Below are 23,671 nucleotides of genomic sequence, written 5' to 3'. Positions count from 1 at the left end.
GCGATTAATCTTTTGACAGCCCTAATATATATATTAATCGCAATTAATCACATACAAAATAAAAGTCTGTGTTTGCATAATATATATGTAGGTATTTTTTATATTTATAATATAAAATATATTTTAAAAAATATATAAAAATACATGTAAATGTTTCCTAAAAACAAACATTAAAATGTTACACACAGTGCACACACATAAATTATGCAAAAAACTTTTATTTTGTGTGCGATTAATCGCAATGAATGTTTTGACAGCCCTAATGGAAATATTTGCGGAAATATCCTGAAGGCATGCATGTCAGGAAAATATTTTTTTTTAGAGAAACTGAAGGGGGCAGAGACAGGTAAGAGATTTTGAAGAAGAGAGTGAATATAGGAGTTTGATAGACATTATACAGCACATTTTGATGCTTTAGAAACAAAACAATTTATCATCATACCTGTGAGGTTTATCAGTGGAAGCTCTCTCAACCCGCCGGTGATGCTACTGTTCTCCGAGGAATCGTTCCTGTGGTAGTTTGACATCACCGCTAGGGCATATTTATTATCAAAGAGAGTATGTCCACGAATGAGCCGCAGGTTTTCCAAAGGTATCACACTTACGTAATTTAGTCCTATTAAAACGTAGCCACTGACTTCCTCAATGCTCTGTGGGCATGTGAAACGTATCAGGTTGAAATGTAAAACAGTTGACAGACCTCCATAATCAGAGCTTATTTCATGGTTTTGTGGCATATTTTTGTGTACATGTGATGTCACATACCCTAAGGAAGGAGAGGTCGTGGTACTCTTGGATGTAAGTTATCTCCAGGTTCTCTAGCACTACGGTACAGTTAGTGTACATCCGTGCTATGGTCCTGTAATGGTCATCCGGTTGTGCTAGTAGAGTAAGCTTATTACTGGTTCCCTGACATACTGTAAAATAAAACACAGAAGCTTTACAAATGAAATGAAATAAACCATCCATCAAATTACATATTACACACGCACCTTTAAGTCAATTTTATTTGTATAGTGCTGCTTGTAAACTTTAATTTAAAGAGCACAATACACATCATTTCACAGCAGCTTCAGAGAATGCAGTTTATTATTTGTATCTGTTAAGTCAAATGTGACTTTAAATTTGTATTTAACCCTATAAGGTGATTTCCCAGACAGGGTTTAGATTAAGCCAGGACTAAGCCTTAGTTATGTTTAAGTAAAACATATATAAATACATACATAAGAAATGTACTTTCATGCCTCCAAAACATTCTTTGTTCAATGTCTTAACGAAAACACTTCAAAACTTTTTACAAATTCATAGGAGATCATCTTCTAGAGAAAAATACCAAAAGCACAGATTGCTCGGCCCTGAATATGCAAAGTAGCCGTGTAACAATTAACCCCAAGTTAGTTTGTGCCCAGTTCACCTCCTGGGCAATATAGTTCATTTGCTCAAACCCTTAAATTGCTAGGATAAATGCACCAGCCCAATGCACGAAATGTAATATGAATATTTGTGTATCTTCTGTTATGTAGATGTTAAATTCTGCCATGTCTCATCTCTAGACGGTAAGCAAACTGTAAGGGTGTGGAACATTGTGATCAAGAATGTGGTTCACCAAGGGTGAGAAATACTGCACGCGAATGTTGCACAACATAAGAATTCTTGTCTGCCACGTGCAGACTGTGTGTTTTTGGGTAACGTTTGTAACATCCTTAATTATTCTCTATCCCCCACATATGGATCACAAAGTAGGAAACATCATTTTTAAGCTTAGATTTTTGCAATCGTGCAAAGCTATTGAGCTGTCTAACTAGACATAATTTTTAAAGGTGTGTTCTTGACATGAAAGCTGTTCTACAAGGTAGACAGCATAATTATGTTGCTTTCTTTATGTTGATATTTTCACTGGCCAAATTCCAGATTCTTGACAGCATGGCCCATATCGTGATGCGCAGTGGGCAATCCCATTATGCAAAATTAGTCAACAAGTAGCCTCCTGTGCCGGTCACAGAAGTACGGCTGGGTAAAAAAAAAAATTCTCTGATTTGAATCGAACTAAAATCGAACTAAAATCCACTAATAGCGCTATATAAATGTAAGGAATTATTATATTATTATTAAAATTGAATAAAATGATGTTGATCCGGAAAATCTCTTAATCGATTCTTAATGTAAATATGTAAATTATGTAAATGTTATCCGTTGTTCGCATCTTGTCCTTAAGATTTCACCATCTTTCGAGTCGCTCTACTTAAAGGAACAGTATGTAGTATTGGGGCCAAAACTGGTATTGCAATCACAAAACTTGTGGCTAAAATTGGTACTGCAATCACATACAAAAAATGACATTAATATCTAGTAACATATCAGGGCCATTTTATGATAAATTGATATAAATTTCTTACTAGGGCTGCACAATGTGAGGAAAAGTTGCGATATGCGATGACATTGTTTAATGTTGTGATGACGATGTGAGTTGCGATAAATATTTTATATTTTTTCATGTTTTAGGGGCCATTCACATGTCGCGCCTAAAAACGCGTGGAAAACACTAGACACGTAGGTAATTGTCACATGATATGCACGTTGAGCTTGTATCATTCTGAAAAGTTAAAATGTTTTTTAAAAGCCTGGAAAAACGAGCGCGTGTGAGTCGCGACCGCGGCGCTTCCAGAGCGCACATACTGCGCGCCTACATTTGAAATAATGAACTTGAACGCGCAATAGACGCAATATGTGAATCACCACTTCCACAGTACCTGTGTTTGCGCCGTCATCTCTCCTAAATCCAAAATAATTTTATGATATAGCTGAAGTGCTGTTCCTTTCACCACAAGGTCTTCGTCTGACAACACATTTTCTTCACTCTTTTCTCCATTCTCCGCCATAGTTTTTGCTAACAGGCACAGCGTCGCAACTGACACCTCACAAATCAATCTGAGCGTAGCTGACTTGGGGGTTCCCCTGATTGGCCTAATAGCATGAACGCGCAAACCATCCGTGCGTCCCAAACCGCCTACTTCCATACTATATAGTATGCAAAGAGTACGAGAAGTAGTGTTTTTCACCTACTATATAGTATGGAAGTTTGCGGTTTGGGACACAGGGCATGTCTTCAGGACTACGTGATAGGTCAAACGTTTATTACATGCACTAACCGTTTTCCCTTCATTCATCGCGTCAAGGCTGTCTCGCGATGACGATGAAAATTCGATGTATCGTTCAGCCCTATTTCTTACATACTGTCCCTTTAAAACAAAACAATAAAGAGGATCATATAGCGAAAGAATAAGGTAGCCAATTAAAGTCAGCACCGAATGATGTCTCAAAGTATTTCATGTTAAAATGCAATGAAAGATGAGGTTGACCAATTTTTGGTCCAAACAAAGGCTTTTTTGGGCCTGTTATGAACATGTTATGAATCTTTCCTCACATTTATGTAGCTCCAGATTTCACCCTCTTCCTGAAACGCACAGATTTGAAAACTCTCTATGTACCTGATTGGCATGCAGCTAATCTGTACGTTGTGATTGGCCTGAATACCTCTGAGTCAGCCGAAAATGTGACGCTCCTTACCATGTTTGAAAGATTCTAAAGATTCTATGACGTTGCGACGGTCGTGCGTATGGAAACAGTTATTCGCATTTTCAGCAAGTAAGTCACACAATTATTATTTGAAGATGACACAGTACCAAAACCTCCCAGAAAAACCTCAATACGTGTCTGGTCCCAAGTATAACAGGCTTTCCTTGCAAATATTGGATAACACTCCTACAGTGTTTGAATACACTCATCTCTTTTGATTTAAAATAATGTACTATTACCTCCAGCTTGTAACTCAAGATTTGCCGGTTCGAGTCTCACGGCTGGCGGGTTGCAACTGTGGTGCCCTTGAGCAAGGCACTTTACCCTAATTGCTTCCCGGGGGCTGGGATTGCTGCATATTGCTCCGGATGTGTGTGAAGACTTGCAGTACGTGTGGGGATGGGTTAAATGTGGAGGTCACATTTCGAGTATGTGTTGCATACTTGACAAGCTTGTCACTTTCACTTCACTTTCACCTACAGTATATGTTGCTGCTCCTAAGTATAAGGGGGTTTCTTTGGCATTAACGTTTGGAAAATACTCCTAGTGTGTAGTGTGGTAAATGTGATATTAGTAAACCTACGATGTTTGGAATGAAGTCGCATATCATCGATTAGTGGAAACGTCATAATTTTGCAATAGTCTTGTAAACATTTCGAAAATAATGCTTATGTTTTGCACAAATCTGCAAAGGCAACGCAGCTGCTATGAACAAAGTGTCTTTCAGTTATGCAATTTTGCACTTTCACTGTTGTCAGATCCATGAAGCTGTTATGCAAGTCTTACTATAAGATGGTCTGGACCAACAAACATTGTTAGGACATGCAGCTCTTCCAGAAATTACCAGCTGGATTCCCAGCAACATTCATCAGTGTTAGTTCAAGGTTCAGAGTTTCTCATGACAAAATAACATTCAATGCAAAAACACTTTCGAAGCAAAACAGAATTAGAGGAAATTTTCAGCTAAAGACTTAGTTCAGGTATACAATTAAGTGGCTTTAGATTTTGACCCCGAACATTCCTTTAAGGAGCCCTTGCAATTTGAGAAAAGAACAGAAAGAAGAATTGCAAAGCATGCACATGGTTACTACTGGAGGGATGCCTTAGGGTAGAGCCTGAACCAGAGGATATGACTGAACAGGTTGATCTTTAAAAAAATATGTATGGGAACATCAAACAAACTTTCTTTACGTCATCACCGTTTAACCATCGGGCATAACATTCTGACAGACGTAAACCCGTGTTGCTTTATTTTCTGCTACTGGTGCTGCAGAGCCCAAGCAACTGTTATCAAGATTTGTGATATCAGTCCTAATAGACACAAGAAAAGAGATTTACACAACTGTACAGTAATAAATCAATCTGTCAGTGAAAATGGCAGCAGAATATTAAACCAACGGTCGTGAGTTAAAAAAAAATCATAGTGTATTATGCACGTTTATAAAGTTCTTTTAATTGTTTAGCTAAGCCTTTCTTAATTTTCCTGTTAATGTATAATTTCACAGTTTTATATTATTCATTCTGAAATTTTTATCTTTGCAATTTCGAAGGTTATAATAAATAAAAGGCATGGCTTTAATGTACTGTAAGTCACTTTATATAAAGTGTTTGCTAAAATTATAAACATTAAAACGGATTTATATATTTTATCATTTACAGTATATAATAATTAATCATATATTTTTTACATAACTCAACTTTGTGTCCAAACAGGTAAAATAATGCATCTGGACATAAGTCCACGTGTGCACAAGTGAGTGAAAACTTTGTGGATCGATTTTGTTTGCAAAGCATTACAAACACATTGATCTACATGAGCACCCAAAGTCAACAGCACTTGGCTTATAATGGATCTTGTTTTTCAGTTGTAATGACTTTCCAGGAATGCACCTGTCGGAAAAAAAACTTATTGCGATGTTGATACATGCTCCAGTTTCACAGGAAATATTGAAAACGGTTGACTTGGGAAAACAGGATTGGAATATAACAAAAAATAATAATAATTATGAACCCATTCAACATGATTTGGCCTAATTTTTAGGTTTTAGGTACAGTAAATCAAGGTTTAAAAATTACCCTGGGTTAACAATTTTAAAACATAATTGAATCTAATGGAAAGAATTTTACAACAGACCTAGTTTTAAAAAAAGAAAGATAATTGACTTCATTTGGGAATAATAGCTTTACATGCTTAAATCTTTTGTTTTTCTAATATGCAGACACTTTTCCACAGGCACTAGCACTCCTGTCTTAACAGATTTGCTATATACGTTTTCGTTTGTCAGCGTAAATGAAAGGCATGTGAATAATGTGAGTAATTGAATTAGTCAATACAATTTACAATGTCTCCATTCAACAGAAATGTCTTGCTTCACCGTGTGCATTTTCATACAAATGGGTCTTTCTTAATCAAATAAGCTTAATATTGTCACAATTTGTGACTTCTCTAACAAAATACAACTGTTGTGTGCAGCTTTATTTATGGGACAAATTGCAAAATAACAGCATGACTTGATTATTGCATTTGGTCAACAACATAGGTCATGAACTCAAATCGATGTTTTTTTGAAAAGTCACAAATAAATAATAATAATGTTTGCTTATTCGATTTTTACACTCTCAGAAAAAATACCTTTTTGCTGGCGGTACCTTTTAATACATTTAGGTAGCAGGAATTTAGGTAAGTACACAAAAGTGTACTTGTTAAAGGGGTCCGCCCCAGTGACAACTTTTGTACCTTCATGTACCTTTATTTCTGGGAGTGTATGATATTCTGTGGTCGGTTGTGTAAACAGCCACTACGTCTTAAGTACCAGTCTGACCGACTAGCAATTATTTTAGGCTAATCAGTCTTTAAGTGACTTTATAAGAACCAGGGCCCGGTTGCATAAAGCACCTTAAGTTTTTCCCTTAAGTATGACACTTAAGGGGAAAAATTCTCTTAACTACTGTAAGATAATAATTTAAGAGTTTTGCATATAATCCCTTAAATGGTTCTCTTAGGAAAAAGATAATCATTAAGTGTTTCATGACAGCGACCCAGGTTTGTTGTTATAAAATACTATTGTTGCCATAGAGACGCAACAGAAAAAAAACTTAAGGGTTTTTTCTGCAACACCCTTAAGTTTAAGGGAAACATAAGGGTGAACTTAAGGGAAAATTACACTTAAGGTGCTTTATGCAACCGGGCCCAGTACTGAAAAATTGATGACTAACCAGCAACCAGCCTTACGGCGCATTCACACATTCACTTTTAATGGGTGACGTCAAGCATTGGCGAACTGAATTGTGGATCCATCGGCGCCACGTCACTGCCGTTTCTCGTGGCAGAAGTTGAAAATTTCTCAACTTTTCAAGCGGCAACGCAAGCGTCAGCCAATCAGGTTGTCTTATGCAAATAACTTAGGCAGAGCCAGCCAATTACGTTTATGGAAGACCTGAGCATGTGCTGCCATGTTTCAGACACGCCTTCCGTCAAGTGTTAACGCTTTCGCCCCGTGTGAATGCGCCGTTAGACCTCTCCAGTAAATTTAAAATTATTGTCTGTATATTCAATCACTTATATTGCAATTAAAAAGCTCATCAGCCAGATTTAATTATTCATGTTCCAACACAAATTGTGGGTTGAGTTAACATAATGAAGTTTATTAATAAGTGAGTTAGGGGCTTATTCGAATCCTTCGCCCTAGGTGTGAGCTTCACTTCATCACTTTGCAATTGCAAATACAGCTAACGCTGGTAATTGATGCTGTTTTCAAAAGAAACAGACTAGCACAGTCTTAAGGCTGTGACCTTGTTTCATCTCTGTTCCTGATTTTTGACTAGGGCTGCACGGTGTATAGGAAAATGCAATATGCTTTAACTAAATGATGCAATAAAATAATTCTTAAAATTTGTAAAATCAACTTATTAAAATATCTTTAAATACGGCAAATGATATAACCTAAACCTACATACATGTTTCACATTCTTTCTGATCATTGATCATCTTCCACACATCAGACCACACACAAGCACTCATTTGTGTGTCAGACTGTTTTCTGAAACTTTGACTATAGACGGTTTCATAGGACGCACGTGCGGTGATGCGATACTCGTCTGGTCCGAACTTTACTTCCGTTTTCAGTTTTTTTAATGGTCTGACTAGTTGAACTAGACTAAACTGAACTCTTGAACAAATACCTCATCGAAAATAACCTTTGGTTTCCTAGGTAATCTATGTGTTGTTTATTTTGCTTGTTATATAAATAAACTATGTTTAAAGTACTTTGTTGTTATTTATTCTTAGCGAAGTTTACCGGAAGGTTTTGCCATATGCGCGCTTGTGATATTTCGGTAATTGCGAAAAATGTAACAGCTTCGATTTTTAATAATCTGAGTGTCGTTTTTTTTACGACTAATATTGATGTACTACTGACTTAATAAATAAAATTTAGCTATAATCGCACGTTAACATTAAAATTATTATTTTTTAAAGTTTATTTAAGTTCGGGAAGAGCATGGACATGTATGTAATACAACCGATCAGTACAAAGAGGTATTGAAATATTAGAATATGATCGATTTTGCTATCTATTATCAGTCAAAATGTTATTTAAATTTTAACAACTGTTAATAAGTTTGATGTTTTTTTAGCATTTATTTAAAGCTCCGATCTTACAAAAACCTCTGTTACCTTCACTTGAAAATAATACAGCTGACCAATGTGTTTGAAATGGATCAATGAAACATTTAATACCATTTAACAAATCAATAAAACATTTGACTAGATCTATTTTGACACTTTCAACCCTACAAAATTGTTTGTGATGCAGTTATATGTTCGCTTAAATCGATTAAATTACTCTATGTTCAATTTACCCCATATAGCTGCTGGCTACTAGTGAATGACTCTAAAAGGAAAACACCCGAGGTCGAAGTGCTTCAAACTAAGTGCTCTTCCTCCTTACAATATAGTTCTCATTTTTTATCAGCTTAAAAAATAACTACTCATGTACACAGTTTTTAAATAGGGAAAACATGGAAGTGTTTGGTGGCTCCCAAATTCATCCCTGTTTGGATCCTATGAAATGAATGGGGCTAGGCTAAATGCTAACACATTCACGATGCGCTGTACAAAGATTAAGTGCACACATTGAAAAAAGATAGGTATGTATTAATTGTCTAAGTTGAGGTAAGAACATAGTAAAATATTGAAAAATTGTGGTGTTTTCCTTTAATTTAATAACAGTAAATGCAAATACGTTATGATTTTAATTCAATTTAGAGACAATTCCAAGAAAATTTAGATCAAATAGTGAGTACGAGGTTAAGGGCTACTAACATACATTAGTGCAGCTATTGTTTTATAATGCACCTGTGGTAAATTAAAAGCCAATTACTGTCATGTCAAAGCAGCAGTTAAACAGCAATCTTCTTAAGAAAGTAATTAAACTGATTGTATGTTTACAGTCTGCTACCTGAATAATAACACAGTCACTTTTTAATAGCACTCTCAGCTCTGTTGTCCCCTAGAGCACTGAGATTTGTTCTCACTATGGTACCGTAAGAATGCACGTTTAGTACATAAAGTATATAAACAGCAGGATCGCGTGACTGTAATCGATGGCCAGGCATTCACCTTTGCATTAGCATATTTTGAGAGTATCTTTCTGGGCTTATGCTCTGAAGAAAACAGCCAAGTAAATGTTGTGACATTTTTTGTCAAACTCTGGACTTGACTCTGCATGCCACGCATTCTGAATGAGGAAATCTATGCACGAACGTAAGATCAGATAGTGACGGGGTGTTACCTTACTAAAATACTTCAAGCGCCATGTATGTTGTAAGGGAAGTCTTTTGTTTAACCTTAGGACAGCAATCGACACCTACAGCAAAGTCTGGTCTACCCACATTCACTTAGGTTTCATCCCACTCCTGTTAATGATGCTTGATGTGATAAAATCTGGTTAAATGTTGCAATGGCCTTCTATGGGGGTTTTTATGGGGGAAGTATTATATTTCCTAAGACACTATGGTGAATGATAGTTTATGCTGACACTTGCATACAATGGGCCTGTCACCACAAGGCTTTTCGTGCCTGTAATTGACAGGCTGTTAAAGGTGTGTATTTTTTTTTTAAAACAGCTGTTTACAAACAGGTTTATCGGACACTCCCTCTATCTTTAATTGGTTAAAGTCAAAGACGATCCCATCCCAAACTAATGCTATTGGTTGATCCAAATGGTAAACAACAATATTTTGATAGCTTACGGTTGTCAATACTCTATAAAAATGCTGGGTTATTTTCAACCCATCACTGGGCCATAAAGGGACGAGCCTAGCCCGCTGGGTTATAATTTGACCCATTCTGGGTTGTTTTAACCTAAATTGCTGGATAGTTTTAACCCATTGTTGGGTATGAATATAAAAAATAGCAGACTTGAATATGTGAATATCAATTAGCTTGGTTACGTCTCTGTCAAACTTCATGCTTGACTTTTATGAGGTCACAAAAGTAACAAAACTGCACTCTGAAAAAAATGCTGGGATATTTTCGATCCAGCGTTGGGTCAAAATGGGACAAACCCTTCAGATGGGTTAAATTATCCCAAAAAAGTTTATACCTGACCCAACAGGTTGGGCGTGTCCCTTCTTGACCCAATGCTGGGTGAAAATAACCCACAGTACAAGGCTTAAGTAATAAAATTACTGGTGTTTTCAACCACACCACTGCCTTGTAAACAAATAACAGGAAATAGAACTATTAAAAAACAAACAATGCATACTCTGCTCGTTGTTCGACACCAGCATATACGGTAAGTCTGAATTATAGTGACATGCAGCCAAAACAATTTAATGATTCAGTGATTCTACCCAGCATGCAGTTACTCCCTAAACAATGAATAATTTAACTGCTATCTGCAAATTGTTGGAAGGTGTACTGATTACACCTACTAATCGAGTTGCCCGTCTACGTCATTAGATTAGTGGGTTGCAGAAGGTATGATCAAAATGTCACGAGAAGCATGCAAAGATTCTTTTGTATTTAAAAGGTGTGAATCTTATCTAACACGCGAATTCATGAACATGCATGTGAAACACAAACATTGTCTTTAAAAATATAAAATCCCAAGCAATGGCACATAGTCCAGAGAATATTTGAATAAAGGAAACAAAACAGTGGTTTAAACTTATTGAATGTGTGTTATTGTCAAACACATGCAAGCCACATTAATATTGAATTAGACTAATGTGCAGGTCATTTTACAAGGCTTTGGAATAGAGATCATGGATATTAGAGTCAGAATTACCTGTTCATTGCACCTGTTTAATTGAACATTTATTTGTAACTTTATTCGTCAAATTTTCTGATGCCAAACGCATTTAACCAATTTTTGCATGCTTGAGTGTCAGTTTTGGTTACTTCCATCTGCTGTTCATTTCTGAATTGGCAAGAAAAATCAAACAGCATGTTCAACACCGCCTGTCCGAGTAGACAAGACCACAAACAGACGTTAGGAGCTCGACCCACTCAGTGGGGCAGCTGTCTAGCGGTACCATCTGCTGGTGTTGAACTTTTGGCCCTCTTCCTGTGGTCATCACCAGCATTAGACGTTTTCCTTTTAGATATGTTTTTTTGTCCTTTTAATTTTAAATACCTTCTTTACACTTTTAGCATACAGTAAGCAACACTTGACCCATGTTATGTGGTCACAACCTGCAGGTTATGCAATACACAGGTCTAATTATGCAAATTTCAAATGTTTTACTAACAAATAAATTAATAACACTATCCATTTATTAACATAATTTAACTTCATTAATTAACACAAACTAACAATAATCAATCCCTCTGAAGCAATTTGTTGTTGTTGTTTCTGCTCATTTCTACACTACTTTTTTTATTAAAGGTTGTATTAGACATTAGTTAATGCACTAACATGTGAAATGAGCTAACATTAACAAACAATAAACTAAACAAATGCATGGTAATAACTACAATTTATTAAAAAAAAAAAAATCTATGTATCATTGTTAGTTCATGTTTGCTAACTTACTGCATTACTCTTATGTATGTTAATGATGTATGTAAACTTAACGTAAACAATATATTAACAAATGGAACTTATTGTAGTTACTAATAATGTTAGTAAACATTCTATTGACACTTTTTGGTCTGCAACATGTGATGGTTTAAAAAAAACACTAAAACGAGCCCTTGGGTTTCTCACAATCAGGAAAAGTTTGTAACTTACCATTCCTGTCAGATATGGAGCACCGCGCCACGCTTATCAGCGTAAGATAGATAAATCCCAATTCCCATAACGCCGTTCGCTTCGAATATCTTCCCTTGTCTAGTGGATTCATTTTAAAACATTATTTAAATCAACTATTTCCCGTAATAAACAATGTGAAGAGACAGCTTTGCAGGAGCAGGTTCGGTACACCTCTGTCCTCAGCGCGCGCTCCTGTAGCTCAACGTGTCAGAGCGCTTCGCTAGTACAGCTGACTGTGACGTGACGCACTAAAACCAGTACGCGCCCATAATAATAATAATGAGAAAAGCTCCAGTAACTACATATCTTAATTTTAAGGGAAGGTATAAAGTATTGTAGGTGAACTGAATATTCCAATGTTTTGATCAAAGTGGTAGAAAAAGTGCAAGCATGGTTTTTATATGCATGATACTGATATCTGCCAGCCTGGCAAAACTGGTCAAGTCCAGCTTAACCAGCTTAAAAAGTGACAAAAACACGACTAGACCAGCTTGCTACACCTTAAGGTCACCATCATATTTTAGCTGGAGGGGGGTTCTATTTGTGAAACGTGAATCGTGGACGTAAACAAATTATTTCTGACATCTAAATTGACCTAAACTGATTAGATTTTTATTTTATTAACGTAAAATAAACTACTTTAAAAAAAGTTAACTTTAAAAAATCCAATGATTTCGTGTTGTTGTCTATTTTCTTTACTTTATATATTGTGAGTTCGACCAAAATAATTAAATGTTTCGTATGACTTAATGTTCTGCTCTGTATTGTTCTTCTCAAGTCAGGGTCAGGCAGGCACTGGCACGCGCACGTGTTACTATAGTAACCGTAAACTTTTCCTCAGGCTGTCAGTAGGAGATTTAACGTTGCTGAGGTGAGTGCACCTTAGTTGTTAAGTTTATAACAACTTTTGGTTTGATTTGAGGTCATTTATTCAGGTATAGGTACAAATAAGGCACAAAATAAACTTTTTGACGGCGATGTTTTGGACGCAGTTTAACGGTCAGTAACGTAGTTATTAACGTAATGTGTTTCACATCGAGTGAATCTAAGTGTTTTTTTCAACTGATTTTATTATATTTGACCAATATTTAGGGTTGTATTTAATATTCAGGGTTGATAAAAGTAACGTTAGGTTATTACGTAATGTTAGATGACGATTTTTTTCCTCAAATGTTGACCGACGTGCAAAAACTGTCTACTTGGATTATTTCAGTTTACTTAACATTGATGAATTGACTTCACACTAAAGCTCTTTTTATATAAACTCCTAGGAATACATTCAGAAAAATGTCAGAAAATGTTATGTTAAGTGAAGATGAAGACTCTTCCCCCACGAATGGTAACAACACGAAGGATGGGGCAGTTCATTTTGGATCAGCAGAACCTGACCTGTCCCTGGAACAGAACCAGAACTCTGGATCAGTGGAAGGAAGCAGTGTGCCCGAGAAAGGGCATGAAGATAACGCTAACCCAGACTCAACCTCAGGTCTTGACCTGGAAGTTAAACCACCATTAATCAACACACAATTAGGTATGATTTGTGTCTCTTATAAATAAAGGTTCCTAAAATTGTTGGTGTGTGTTGGATCAGTGGGAAATTAGGGTTTTGATAGATAAGTCCAGACAAATACTGTATGTCCTTGTTACGGTTACCACCACAACATAGAGAGACACAAAATGCTCAGGTGTGTTGGTAAATGGACTGCATTTATATAGCGCTTTTAACAGACCTATATGGCCATCCAAAGTGCTTTACATATTGCCTCACATTCACCCATTCACTCATTCATTCATTCACTCACCGACAGCGGTGTAAGCCATGCAAGGCGCCATCCAGCTCGTCGGGATCAGCTGGGGTTAGGTGTCTTGCTGAAGGACACCTCGACACTTGGTCAGGTGGAGCCGGGATTGATCCACCAACCTTCTGATTTGTAGACAACCTACATCAGGGATGGGCAACTTCAGGTGTCCTGCAGAGTTTAGGTCCAACCATAATTAAACACACCTGAAGCAGCCAATTAAGGTCTTACTAGGCATACTAGAAACTTTTAGGCAGGTGTGGTCAGGCAAGTTGGAGCTAAACTCTGCAGGACACCGGCCCTCCAGGACCGAAGTTGCCCATCCCTGACCTACATCAACCACTGAGCCACTGCCGTGTTTATTGAAGGTTTTGGATAAACAAACCTAAAAAAAAAACCTGGAGAAGGAAAGAAAATTATGCTCAAACTGATTTTGACTGAACTGAATTCTCGAATAAATACCTTTTTGAAAATGTTTTGGTTTTCAAAAGACAATGGGATCAGTGAGCATGAATAACCGCTGTGTGAAGATAGGTTTAAGGATCTTTAGCTAACATTGTATACATCAGTAGTAGGGTTGAGTATTGAAACCGGGTGCCAGTATGGATAATGTAATAATCTAGTTCATTTGGTAAAAAAAAAAATGCTCACCTGCACATCATACGAATCTAACACATCTTTGTATAGACGGTTTCAGTAGTAACAACATAAACAAGGGGCTGTCGTGGTCAGCACGTAACTTCCGGTAAACTCCGCTAAGAATAAATAACAGCAAAGTTCTTTAAACGTAGTTTATGTATATAACAAGCAAAAAACAACACATAGATTACCTAGGAAACCAAAACATTTGTTATTTTCGATGAGGCATTTGTTCAAGAGATCAGATTAGCAACTAGTCAGACCATAAAAAAAAACGAAACCGGAAGTAAAGTTTGGATCCAGACGTGTATCGCGTCAGCGCACGATGAAACCGTCTATAGAACATAAGTGTCCGTGTTATTTTTACATTCTGACTTGAAAGCACAATTTTGAAAATGAGATCATCAGAAGAGCGTGTGAATTGCTCTGCAGGGTAACTTATTTTGCCAGAGAAAGTTTATATGGTAATATTTCTTCAGAAGAATTGCTGAAATATGTTACTTTACAGATGTTTTTATCAGTATTACAGCTGATATGGCCCTTTCAGATGGGACGCGACAGTCACAAGTGTCAAGTTCACTTTAATAGGAGACAGGCAGAGAGTGGCAAAACATGGGTGGTTTCACAGATAATATTAAAATATTGGGGTGAATTCCAAAAGGCGTTTTTGCGCCCTTAAAGGGCTTTTTCAGAGTTTTCAAAACTCCCATTTTTAGGCTTTTTAACATATTTACGTGACAAATGTTCCTTCTTCTCATTCTCGGTCAAGCTCGAAGCAATAAGCACGTAACATGGTCTTTTAATGTCTGGTGATACCTCTCCAGTGCATCATGACTGTCAGGATAGTTAGCAGTGTAGACAATATGTTGAAGTTGCTTAAGCAGACAGGAAAAAGTTTGGGACGTAAAATTTCCCTGGGAAACAAAAACAAACATCCTAGACATTACAGGGTAGCCAAACTATTAAAATAAATGCGACAAATAAAATTATATTATAAATGTATCAGTCCTATTAAATGTATAGATACCTAAATGCACAATTATCTGATATGTATAAATATACTGTAGGTGTCACTGGACACAGGAGAAGAATTGACAAAACAGACACCAATCAGATAACATTGCCACTTGCCACCTCCCCTACAGTCAACACAGCTGTGAGTATTTATTATTTACATTTTTTTCTCAAATGCTCTGTTCTTGACGTCTTATTATTAGTGTCACATGCCAGACATATAAGTGGGCAGGCCGTGTATTTAATCAGTTAACTATTTCATGAACATAATATGAACACAGCAAATGATGTTGCAGACTTTTATATGTCGACTTGACGTGTTCTTTTGTCTATTAGGTAACAAGGAAGTATTCTGTGGCCTTAAATGAAGCCCTAAAGGAGAAGGTAAAAATGTTCAAAGCTCTTAAGGATGAGCGCAGAGCAGCTCTTGATAGCCGACACAAGTATATCATTTCCATAATTGCTCATGTGATTGGCTTGGAGGAGCTAGAGGTCGAGGATGCTATCATCTCTGATGACAAGGTGTGCAAAATATAAACTTACTGACCTATATGCTGAGATCCTCAAAAACAGATTATTTTTTAATAATTCAATAGCCATAGAATATATCCTATAGGATCTTGCATGTTTGTGGTAATAAAATGCTTTTGAAAATATTAATTTTTTTATTCTACAGTTCTTCATGATTGAAGATTTTTTCTCAGCCAGTGGTTCAAAAAGCCTTGTGTTCTTCTACCAAGCTCTAGAATCGGTAAAGCACACAACTTGAATGTGATTTTAAAATACACCTAAATATTTGCCCTAATAACATGCCAATATCTGCCTATATACAAACAGTGCTTACATGAATAGTTTGTAAATAATTGATCACTTGTTTATATTATCTTTTTTCTGTATTTTATTTTGCTCCTTATATTGAAAAGGCTTGCATTTATCTTTTATTTTTTTATTTCCTTTCTCTTTCTTTGTCTTCTTTGTTTCTGATTGTTCTACATTTTAAAAGTCGCCTATGGACAAGTGTTGCGAATTAGCACTCGTGCTAAAACACTTAAACAATGCATCTGGTTTGTCCAATGTGATTGTTATGTCCATATCAAATAAATTGTTATCTATCTATCTATATTTCTCTGTAGACAAAATCTTGTAATGAAACCAGAAATGTAGTCACCGGACAGAAGAAACTATTCATCACAACTTGCTCTGCAGAGGTACAACATATAAGTTATATGCCATTGCCATTACAAATGGGGGCATTTATTAATACTTTATGCTAATAAGTGTAGTCGCAAGCAACAGTAGTGTCTTTTTAGCAAAATTTGAATTTTTCACTGTTGCAAAGTGTTTTCAGATCATTTCTGTGTAAGCCGAGCTCTCGAGGTGGATTGTGAGATTGTGTCACACAAAGCATCACAAAAATGTAAAGTGAATCCAGTTATCTGTGAATGCTATTTCTGTAATTATGGTTAATGCACATGCAAAGGTTACATCCGCTACCTTGATTGAACCATTTGCATTACCATTTATATAACTTTAAATAGCTATATATAGCCTCAAATAGTTTATAATAGTAGCAAGAGATGACACGATAACAGATTTTCTCAATGCAAGTTAATTGCAGGGTGTGAGTAATTTGAAGAGATGTACAGTAAAAGAAAGAAATCTGGAGTCCTGCTAGGATCTAGTCATAGTTTTGTGTATAAATGTTTCGTCATACAAATGGACTAATCCAAGTTAAAAAATGAGCAGGATAAATAATTGTCCCTGCAATTAAGTGGCTTTAAACGTACACGTCCTAAATGATAATAACTAGGTAACTATATATGCTTGTTGCTAAGGAGAAAAACAATGAAGTGAGTCACTCTTCTCTAATCTATATTCATTTCAGGCTCTAACCGGGCAGTGTTTGTTTTTCGTGAGAGGTACAAATAACAAGGCCATAACAACTACAAACATAGCACAGGTCTGTAGTGTAAATGCTCTTTTTGAGTGTAACTAGCTTTGTATTTTATTGACTATCGGTCTGTTAATGGTTCTATATCTAGGAGGTGAATTTTAGCATGCTGGAGTGCTCAGATGGAAACATCCTGCAAGCTCTGGATTTGCTTTTTTCCCAAGTCATGAACCCAGCCATTCAGGCACAAGAGGTACAGTATATGATTTCAATCTAATCATATTGTGAAGAATTTAGAGATTTGGACCAGAGTAAAAATCATTGATGCAGAATATCAATCACATGTTTCCTCCAGGACTGGGGGACTTTAAAAGAGGGCAAGAGAGACCCACATATACAAGACTTCCAGAATTCAGTGGACAAGTCAACGCGTGCCATTTCTTCATTGATGAGAATGACTGTAGAAGAAAAATTTCAACTACATAACCTTTCGTCAACTTCAGACCTGAGCCACATTAAGATGCCTGCAGACTATATTAGTGCAGGTAAAGGCCAAGTATTTATTAGCTTAAATGTAAATATATAAACTCATTAGTGGTGCATTAGTAGTGGTTCTCGGAGTAAAATTATGGTTTGCATTAGACTAAAATGGTTCTTTGCATCACTGTAAAGAATCTATTTTTAGAAGAAGGTGTATTTCATGCTTCCTGTGTATTACAAGAATTTACACTCACAAACTATGACCTGGACCATCAAATTTTGGATTTTGTAAGGTAGAAAGGTAAGACGTTGTTGATAAGAGCCATACTGTGTGCACACACTGTCAAGCCAAATTCAAATATTTCAGGAAGATGAAAGCACATTATGTTATTTGACCCAGAACTGGAGAAAAAACAATCATCTGTTCCAATCAGGGCCACTTCCAGTGTCACTTAAAAGAAGCAAAGCTTCCACCGAATTCTGCAAGGGCGAGCGAATTACTCGGTCAGTGTCAGGATTTGTTGCCAAGAACTTGCCCACTTTACTCTGTCGTGGAAAACCAAGGATTTCGTTCAATGTTGGTGCTTGAGCCAGGGTACATAGTACCATCGCTGCATTAAGCGCAAATAATGGAATCAGTGCCACGTCACGTCTTTAAATTTGTTAACGTCTGTTTGTCGCATCACTTCTCTCCAGGTGTGCGACTCCCTTTAAAGAGACTAAATGAAAACCTAAAACCATGTTTTGTTGTCTTCAAACTAAAGTGAATAACTCTGAGCTGGTGGAGGGTCTGGAAGCACAGCTTTTAAACTGGGCCAAGCAGATAGAAGATGTTCTGACCGAGGGCGAGCGGATCAGGAAAGAGTCAGATAACATCGGACCCTCAGCAGAACTTGAACACTGGAAGCGCACAACGATCACCTTCGACAGGTACCTGAGTCTGTTACTTCAATAACAACAATTTTTTATTTTATCTAGTGTTCGTTAGAAATCCAATTGAATACATTCAAACCAATTATTAAAGGGGACATTTTACAAGACTTTTTAAAGATGTCAAATAAATCTTTGGTGTTCATATCCATATAGATAATTTATTATAACATTGCCACATTATAGGTGTGAGCAAATATGTGCCGTTTTGGATGTGTTCTTTAAAAAGCAAATGAGAAAATGGCAACGGCTTGGTTGGATAGTGCAGATGAAGGGGCGGTATTATCCCCTTCTGACATCACAAGGGGAGCCAAATTTCAATTACCCATTCTTTCACATGCTTGCAGAGAATGGTTTACCAAAACTAAGTTACTGGGTTGATCTTTCTCCCATTTTCTAGGTTGATAGAAGCACCGGGGACCCAATTACAGCACTTAAACATGGAAAAAAGTCAGATTTTCATGATATGTCCCCTTTAAATGTGCTGTGCATTTGTTTTCAGCCTTTTGGAAGAAATCAAACAACCCTATGTACATAAGGTTATTGCTATACTGAATACAGCCAAATCAAAGACAATAAGGAAATGGATAGAATTGGTGAGTTTACAAGCTTTTTGTTCTGATTTGGTCTAAGCTTGAAGCCCAAAACAACATAACAGATTAAAATATTGTTGTTTTTTGTATTTTGTTATCTGTCTATAGGATAAACGTATCACAGACGTGACAAATGAGGCTAAAAGTAATGTGAAATATCTTTACACTCTGGAGGAGTTTTTTGAACGTTTGAACAAGTCCAGTCCGGTAAGTTTAAATTCTTATGCTACAGAAATACTGTTATTAATTAAACAGCTGCTTAAAATGTTACAGTATTAGTGATCTGTTTATATACAGTATATATGATTTTTTTTATTTGCTTCAGACCACCATGTTGGAACACATTCCCAAACTGATGAACAGCATACGTATGGTCTACACTGTATCTCCATACTATAACACTTCCGAACACATGACATCACTCTTTGTGAAGATCACCAATCAGATGGTCAGCACCACTAAGGTTTATCTCTGCCAAGGGGTAACGAAAGTCTGGGACTTGGACAGGTCAGACTAATGTCAAACTGAGTTCTTTCATCTAGAGCTCTGACTTTAAATCAATTGAAACATTCGTCTGTTTTGTACTATTTAGAAAGGACCTTCTCAAGAGGATCAAGGAATGTGTTCAGTTGAACCAGAAATATCAGGAATGCTTTTATAGGATGAAGGAGAAATTACAGCAGGACTCCATTAAACGCCAGTTTGAAGTTAGGTCTGTAAACCATGAGAATTCAAGTGAACTTTGATGTTTTCGGACAAAGAAAGTGTATTTTTTAGAATAATTTTGTCTTCTATTTCATACCAACAGTGAAAATTACATCTTTGGTAAGTTTGACACATTTTGCAAACGTCTGGAGAAGATAGCAGACATGGCCACGACTCTTGAAGAGCTCTCAGACCTGCAGTACATGAAAGTTGAGGGTATTGAAAAAATGTACATGCGCTACCAAACAATTTTGACCAGCATCAAATCCAAGACCTACAATGTGCTTGACCACCGAAACTTAGAGGTACACTACTTTAGACATCACTTATCATTTTCTTACACTTCCATATACTATCTAAAAGACAAGATTACTCTTTTTCAGTTTGAACGTGACTACACAGAGTTCAAAGGTCAAATTCAGGACCTCTATCAGTCTCTAGAGACACTGATTGACACCTGTCTTCAGCATCAACGCACTGTAAGGCCATTTGAGCCATTTTGAGATTTTTTACTTGAATGAAATCAATTGTGACTTACAGCATTTCTTTATCCACAGACTGAGCAAGGCCTCGAACTGTTGTCCAAGTTTGACAATGGTGTGGGCAGACAAATGGACCTCAGCCAAAAGTATATGGCTGTTCTGCGGCGTTACGCAGATTACCTCGAATTTGTGCGCAAACTGTTCCAAAGTCAAAAGGATGACCCCCCTATTCCACGAAACATGCCCCCTGTAAGTCTTCTGGGAAATTTTTATTCATTACCTAGGTAGTTTGTGATCCACTTGTTGAAAACCACAGCTCCAGCTCTCATATTTTACCACTGAATTAGACACGCCCTCTATTTTTCCAAAGACATGCCTGGAGACACTTGGAGACGTTGTAATTAGGAACTTTAACAATACAATCACACCCATGCATATTTTGTATACAGTTTAATTATAATGCATTTGTCTGTTGCAGGTTTCCGGAAAAATTGCATGGTCACATAACCTGTTCCAGAAAATCGAATTGCCAATGTTAATTTTAAAAGACAAACTGGACACTCTGCAGGTAATTTACAAAGATGATTTCTCATCATAAAATGCAAATGGAGTTTGTGCATGCTTTTGGTGACTCAGTTCTTCTGCCTTGACCTTTAGAAGCTGGATATAAAGAAGATTATTCGGGCATACAACAAACTGGCTGCTGTTCTGTTGGAGTATGAAGTTTTGCTTCACATAGGCTGGGTCGAGGCTGTGAACCTAGGACAGATGTTCGGTCTTAAAGCATCACTGCTGACCAGACACCCGACAACCAAGGTTTCCATATGCTTTTAATTAAAATTTTGTTTCATCATTTATTTCATCCACACAGTTCACGTTAGCAAAATGAATCATTGCTGTTAAAGTAACTTGATATTTTTATTTCTGAATTAAAATTAGGGATGCACAGATACAAGATTTCTATGCCAATACCGTCATTTGACTACTTAAAATGACATCTATCAATAACGATAGATATTGATAGTTTTGCTTTTTGCTCCTTGTTTCAAATTAATCATGAAATCCTAGAAGTGCAGAGCGTACAAACGTCATTGGTGCCGAAATTAAAATAATCACGCAGTAGGAGTTCTGATGCGTTTTCCACTCCTTTTTATTGCCAGGATATAATCTGCACTAATCATTGGCTGTTTTTAAACAATCAGCCGATTTCCAATAGTGGGAAAAATGCTTTTATCTGATAATAAATAAAATATTTTAAATAGAAAAAAGATTTGTCTTTTCAAAAAGTATACTAGGATGTACAATATTTAGGATTATGTATTTTACGGATTTGCTATATGGATTACATACATTTATACAGTCAATCTTGATTATTGTCAATAGGTTGTTTATGTAAATTTTGATCCCATGGTCATGGAGGCATTGTGTGAGGCAAAGCACTTGCATAAAATGAATTATCATGTACCCGACGTTGTCCTCAAAGTGTGTGCCAATAAACGTCAGCTAAAGACACACCGTGACAGGTGAGGGCATGAAAGATACAGTATGTATTTAATATTCAATAAAAAATAAAAACTATATTATATAATATGTGTATATCTGTAATGTGTGTGTGCGTGCATGTGTGTGTTTAATATAATGTATAGACCAAATGTTTAGGCACTAGCAATAGTGTGCTGTTACAAACGAATAATGCATTTTATCAAATACAAAATTAAAATTAAAAGCGACATGATTCTATATTTTAATTAAGTATAATTAAACAAATAAGTTATATCAGTAATTTATATTTATATCTGAAATGTAAAATGTAAACAGTCAAACTAAAATAAAGTGAAATCTCTCTTGGATCAGATTGCAGATGATGTTGGAAGACTTTGATGTAGCCGTGAAGAGGATTCCCAGTATGTTACAGCCCCCGATGAAGCCCTTCATCCACCATGTAGAAGCTGCCCTCTCACCTGGACTGACCGTACTCTCGTGGACTTCACTTAATATCGACAACTGTAAACATTTATGCCCTCAAAATTAACACCAGCAAATAGCCACTAAAAAACACCTAACATATGCAATGACACATAAACCACGGAATGTTTATCCTTAATCTAAATAAGCAAAAAAGGTGTTGCACCAATATACTAATAACATACTTTTCAAATTGTTTCAGTCATTGACTCTGTGTATGAGGCCCTGAGAAAGCTGCAGCGAGTGGCAAAGGTTTCCATGGATATTCTTGAATGCCGAATTAAGCGCGTCCTGAACAGCATGTCCTCCACCCTTTTACTGACACTGCCTGAAGACGAGCCAATTCTGCCCCAGGACTTCCTGACCAATATAGAAGTCACTGTCAATACTGCAAAAAAGACCCTGAAGATGTGAGTCGCTCAAAGCCTCTCCACAAATACTAAACAGATGAATTACTAAATGTTTTCAGTATTAATTTGTTTGTTTGTTTGTTTAACAGTGCAAGTCAGCAAGTGGAATCATCCATGTTGGAGATGATTGAGGAACTGAAGAAGAATATGAAACCTGCAGAAAGGGTTAATTTGAAGGTGCTGTTAGCCATGTCAGTTATTCGCTGGTTAAAAATTGACTTTATTGATGTATTGTTATGTGTAATGCTAGTGTTGCATCAGGGCCCAACTGTTAAGTTGGGCATTAAGTGCTAACCCAGCACAGTTCTTATTGTACAGTGTAAAAGTCGTTAGGCCTAAAGTTCCAAAAAAACATGAAAATGTGCATTTGTGGGTAAAAAAAATGTCATTAACAACAGAAGTATGATGTGCCGAACACATGGATTAAATACTGGGCCAAATATTTTAATACCATTAGCCATAATCCCAAGTGGCAAATTAATTATAATCAAAATACTTTACACATTTTGATTGGACACACACTCTCAACAACATGGATATGGAAAGTGTTTTTTACTTTTAAAGTTGATGCCCTTAAGTTGATCAGGACACATACCTGTACATTCGTTAGTATATAGGAGAAAATTTATCAGGTGTATTTGCATGTTTAGGACTCTTACCAATGTCTGCATCCCGATGCAAAGCTGAAGACGCGCTGCCTACAATGTCTGCCATGTGCCTTTTACACCATAATGGGAGAGTTGTGTCAGAGGAACACAGAGGCCCTGGTCAGAGGTACAATACACATTTATATGCCACCATTCTTATTTTATATTGATAGACTTTTTCTAGTAATGAAATGTTACAATATAACTGTAATATATAAATTTTCATCAATATTTAGGGGCAGTTTTTCAGTTAGAATTGAGTTTAAAGGAATACTCTAGACA

The 23,671-nt window shown here is 36.5% G+C and overlaps 2 protein-coding genes across 3 annotated transcripts in view; one reads left to right on the top strand and one right to left on the bottom strand.

Moving 5' to 3' along the window:
• Positions 1-12,046, bottom strand: part of LOC135740335 (epidermal growth factor receptor-like) — a 45,013-nt gene extending 32,967 nt beyond the window's left edge. For both annotated transcript variants that reach the window (XM_065258587.2, XM_073813207.1), the window contains exons 1-3: positions 11,814-12,046; positions 766-917; positions 443-650 (exon numbers count right to left, since the gene is read on the bottom strand). In XM_065258587.2, the coding sequence (XP_065114659.1) occupies positions 443-650; positions 766-917; positions 11,814-11,925 (472 nt within the window). In that variant the 5' untranslated portion in view covers positions 11,926-12,046. The remainder of the gene's footprint in view (positions 1-442; positions 651-765; positions 918-11,813) is intronic.
• A 1,071-nt stretch (positions 12,047-13,117) lies between these two features.
• The window catches only part of dnah5l (dynein, axonemal, heavy chain 5 like), a 58,887-nt gene continuing 48,333 nt past the window's right edge, over positions 13,118-23,671 (top strand). The window contains exons 1-23 of the mRNA XM_073813131.1: positions 13,118-13,365; positions 15,340-15,428; positions 15,623-15,808; positions 15,963-16,037; positions 16,420-16,494; positions 17,172-17,246; positions 17,329-17,430; positions 17,533-17,722; positions 18,422-18,587; positions 19,090-19,183; positions 19,289-19,387; positions 19,506-19,687; positions 19,773-19,892; positions 19,989-20,190; positions 20,269-20,364; positions 20,443-20,616; positions 20,846-20,935; positions 21,025-21,183; positions 21,751-21,890; positions 22,222-22,373; positions 22,535-22,742; positions 22,832-22,919; positions 23,393-23,516. Of these exons, the coding sequence (XP_073669232.1) occupies positions 13,122-13,365; positions 15,340-15,428; positions 15,623-15,808; positions 15,963-16,037; positions 16,420-16,494; positions 17,172-17,246; positions 17,329-17,430; positions 17,533-17,722; positions 18,422-18,587; positions 19,090-19,183; positions 19,289-19,387; positions 19,506-19,687; positions 19,773-19,892; positions 19,989-20,190; positions 20,269-20,364; positions 20,443-20,616; positions 20,846-20,935; positions 21,025-21,183; positions 21,751-21,890; positions 22,222-22,373; positions 22,535-22,742; positions 22,832-22,919; positions 23,393-23,516 (3,130 nt within the window). The 5' untranslated portion in view covers positions 13,118-13,121. The remainder of the gene's footprint in view (positions 13,366-15,339; positions 15,429-15,622; positions 15,809-15,962; positions 16,038-16,419; positions 16,495-17,171; positions 17,247-17,328; positions 17,431-17,532; positions 17,723-18,421; positions 18,588-19,089; positions 19,184-19,288; positions 19,388-19,505; positions 19,688-19,772; positions 19,893-19,988; positions 20,191-20,268; positions 20,365-20,442; positions 20,617-20,845; positions 20,936-21,024; positions 21,184-21,750; positions 21,891-22,221; positions 22,374-22,534; positions 22,743-22,831; positions 22,920-23,392; positions 23,517-23,671) is intronic.

This window comes from Paramisgurnus dabryanus, chromosome 22 (assembly GCF_030506205.2).
Source record: "Paramisgurnus dabryanus chromosome 22, PD_genome_1.1, whole genome shotgun sequence".
Classification (NCBI taxonomy): domain Eukaryota; kingdom Metazoa; phylum Chordata; class Actinopteri; order Cypriniformes; family Cobitidae; genus Paramisgurnus; species Paramisgurnus dabryanus.
This window is presented reverse-complemented; position numbering and strand designations above follow the sequence as displayed.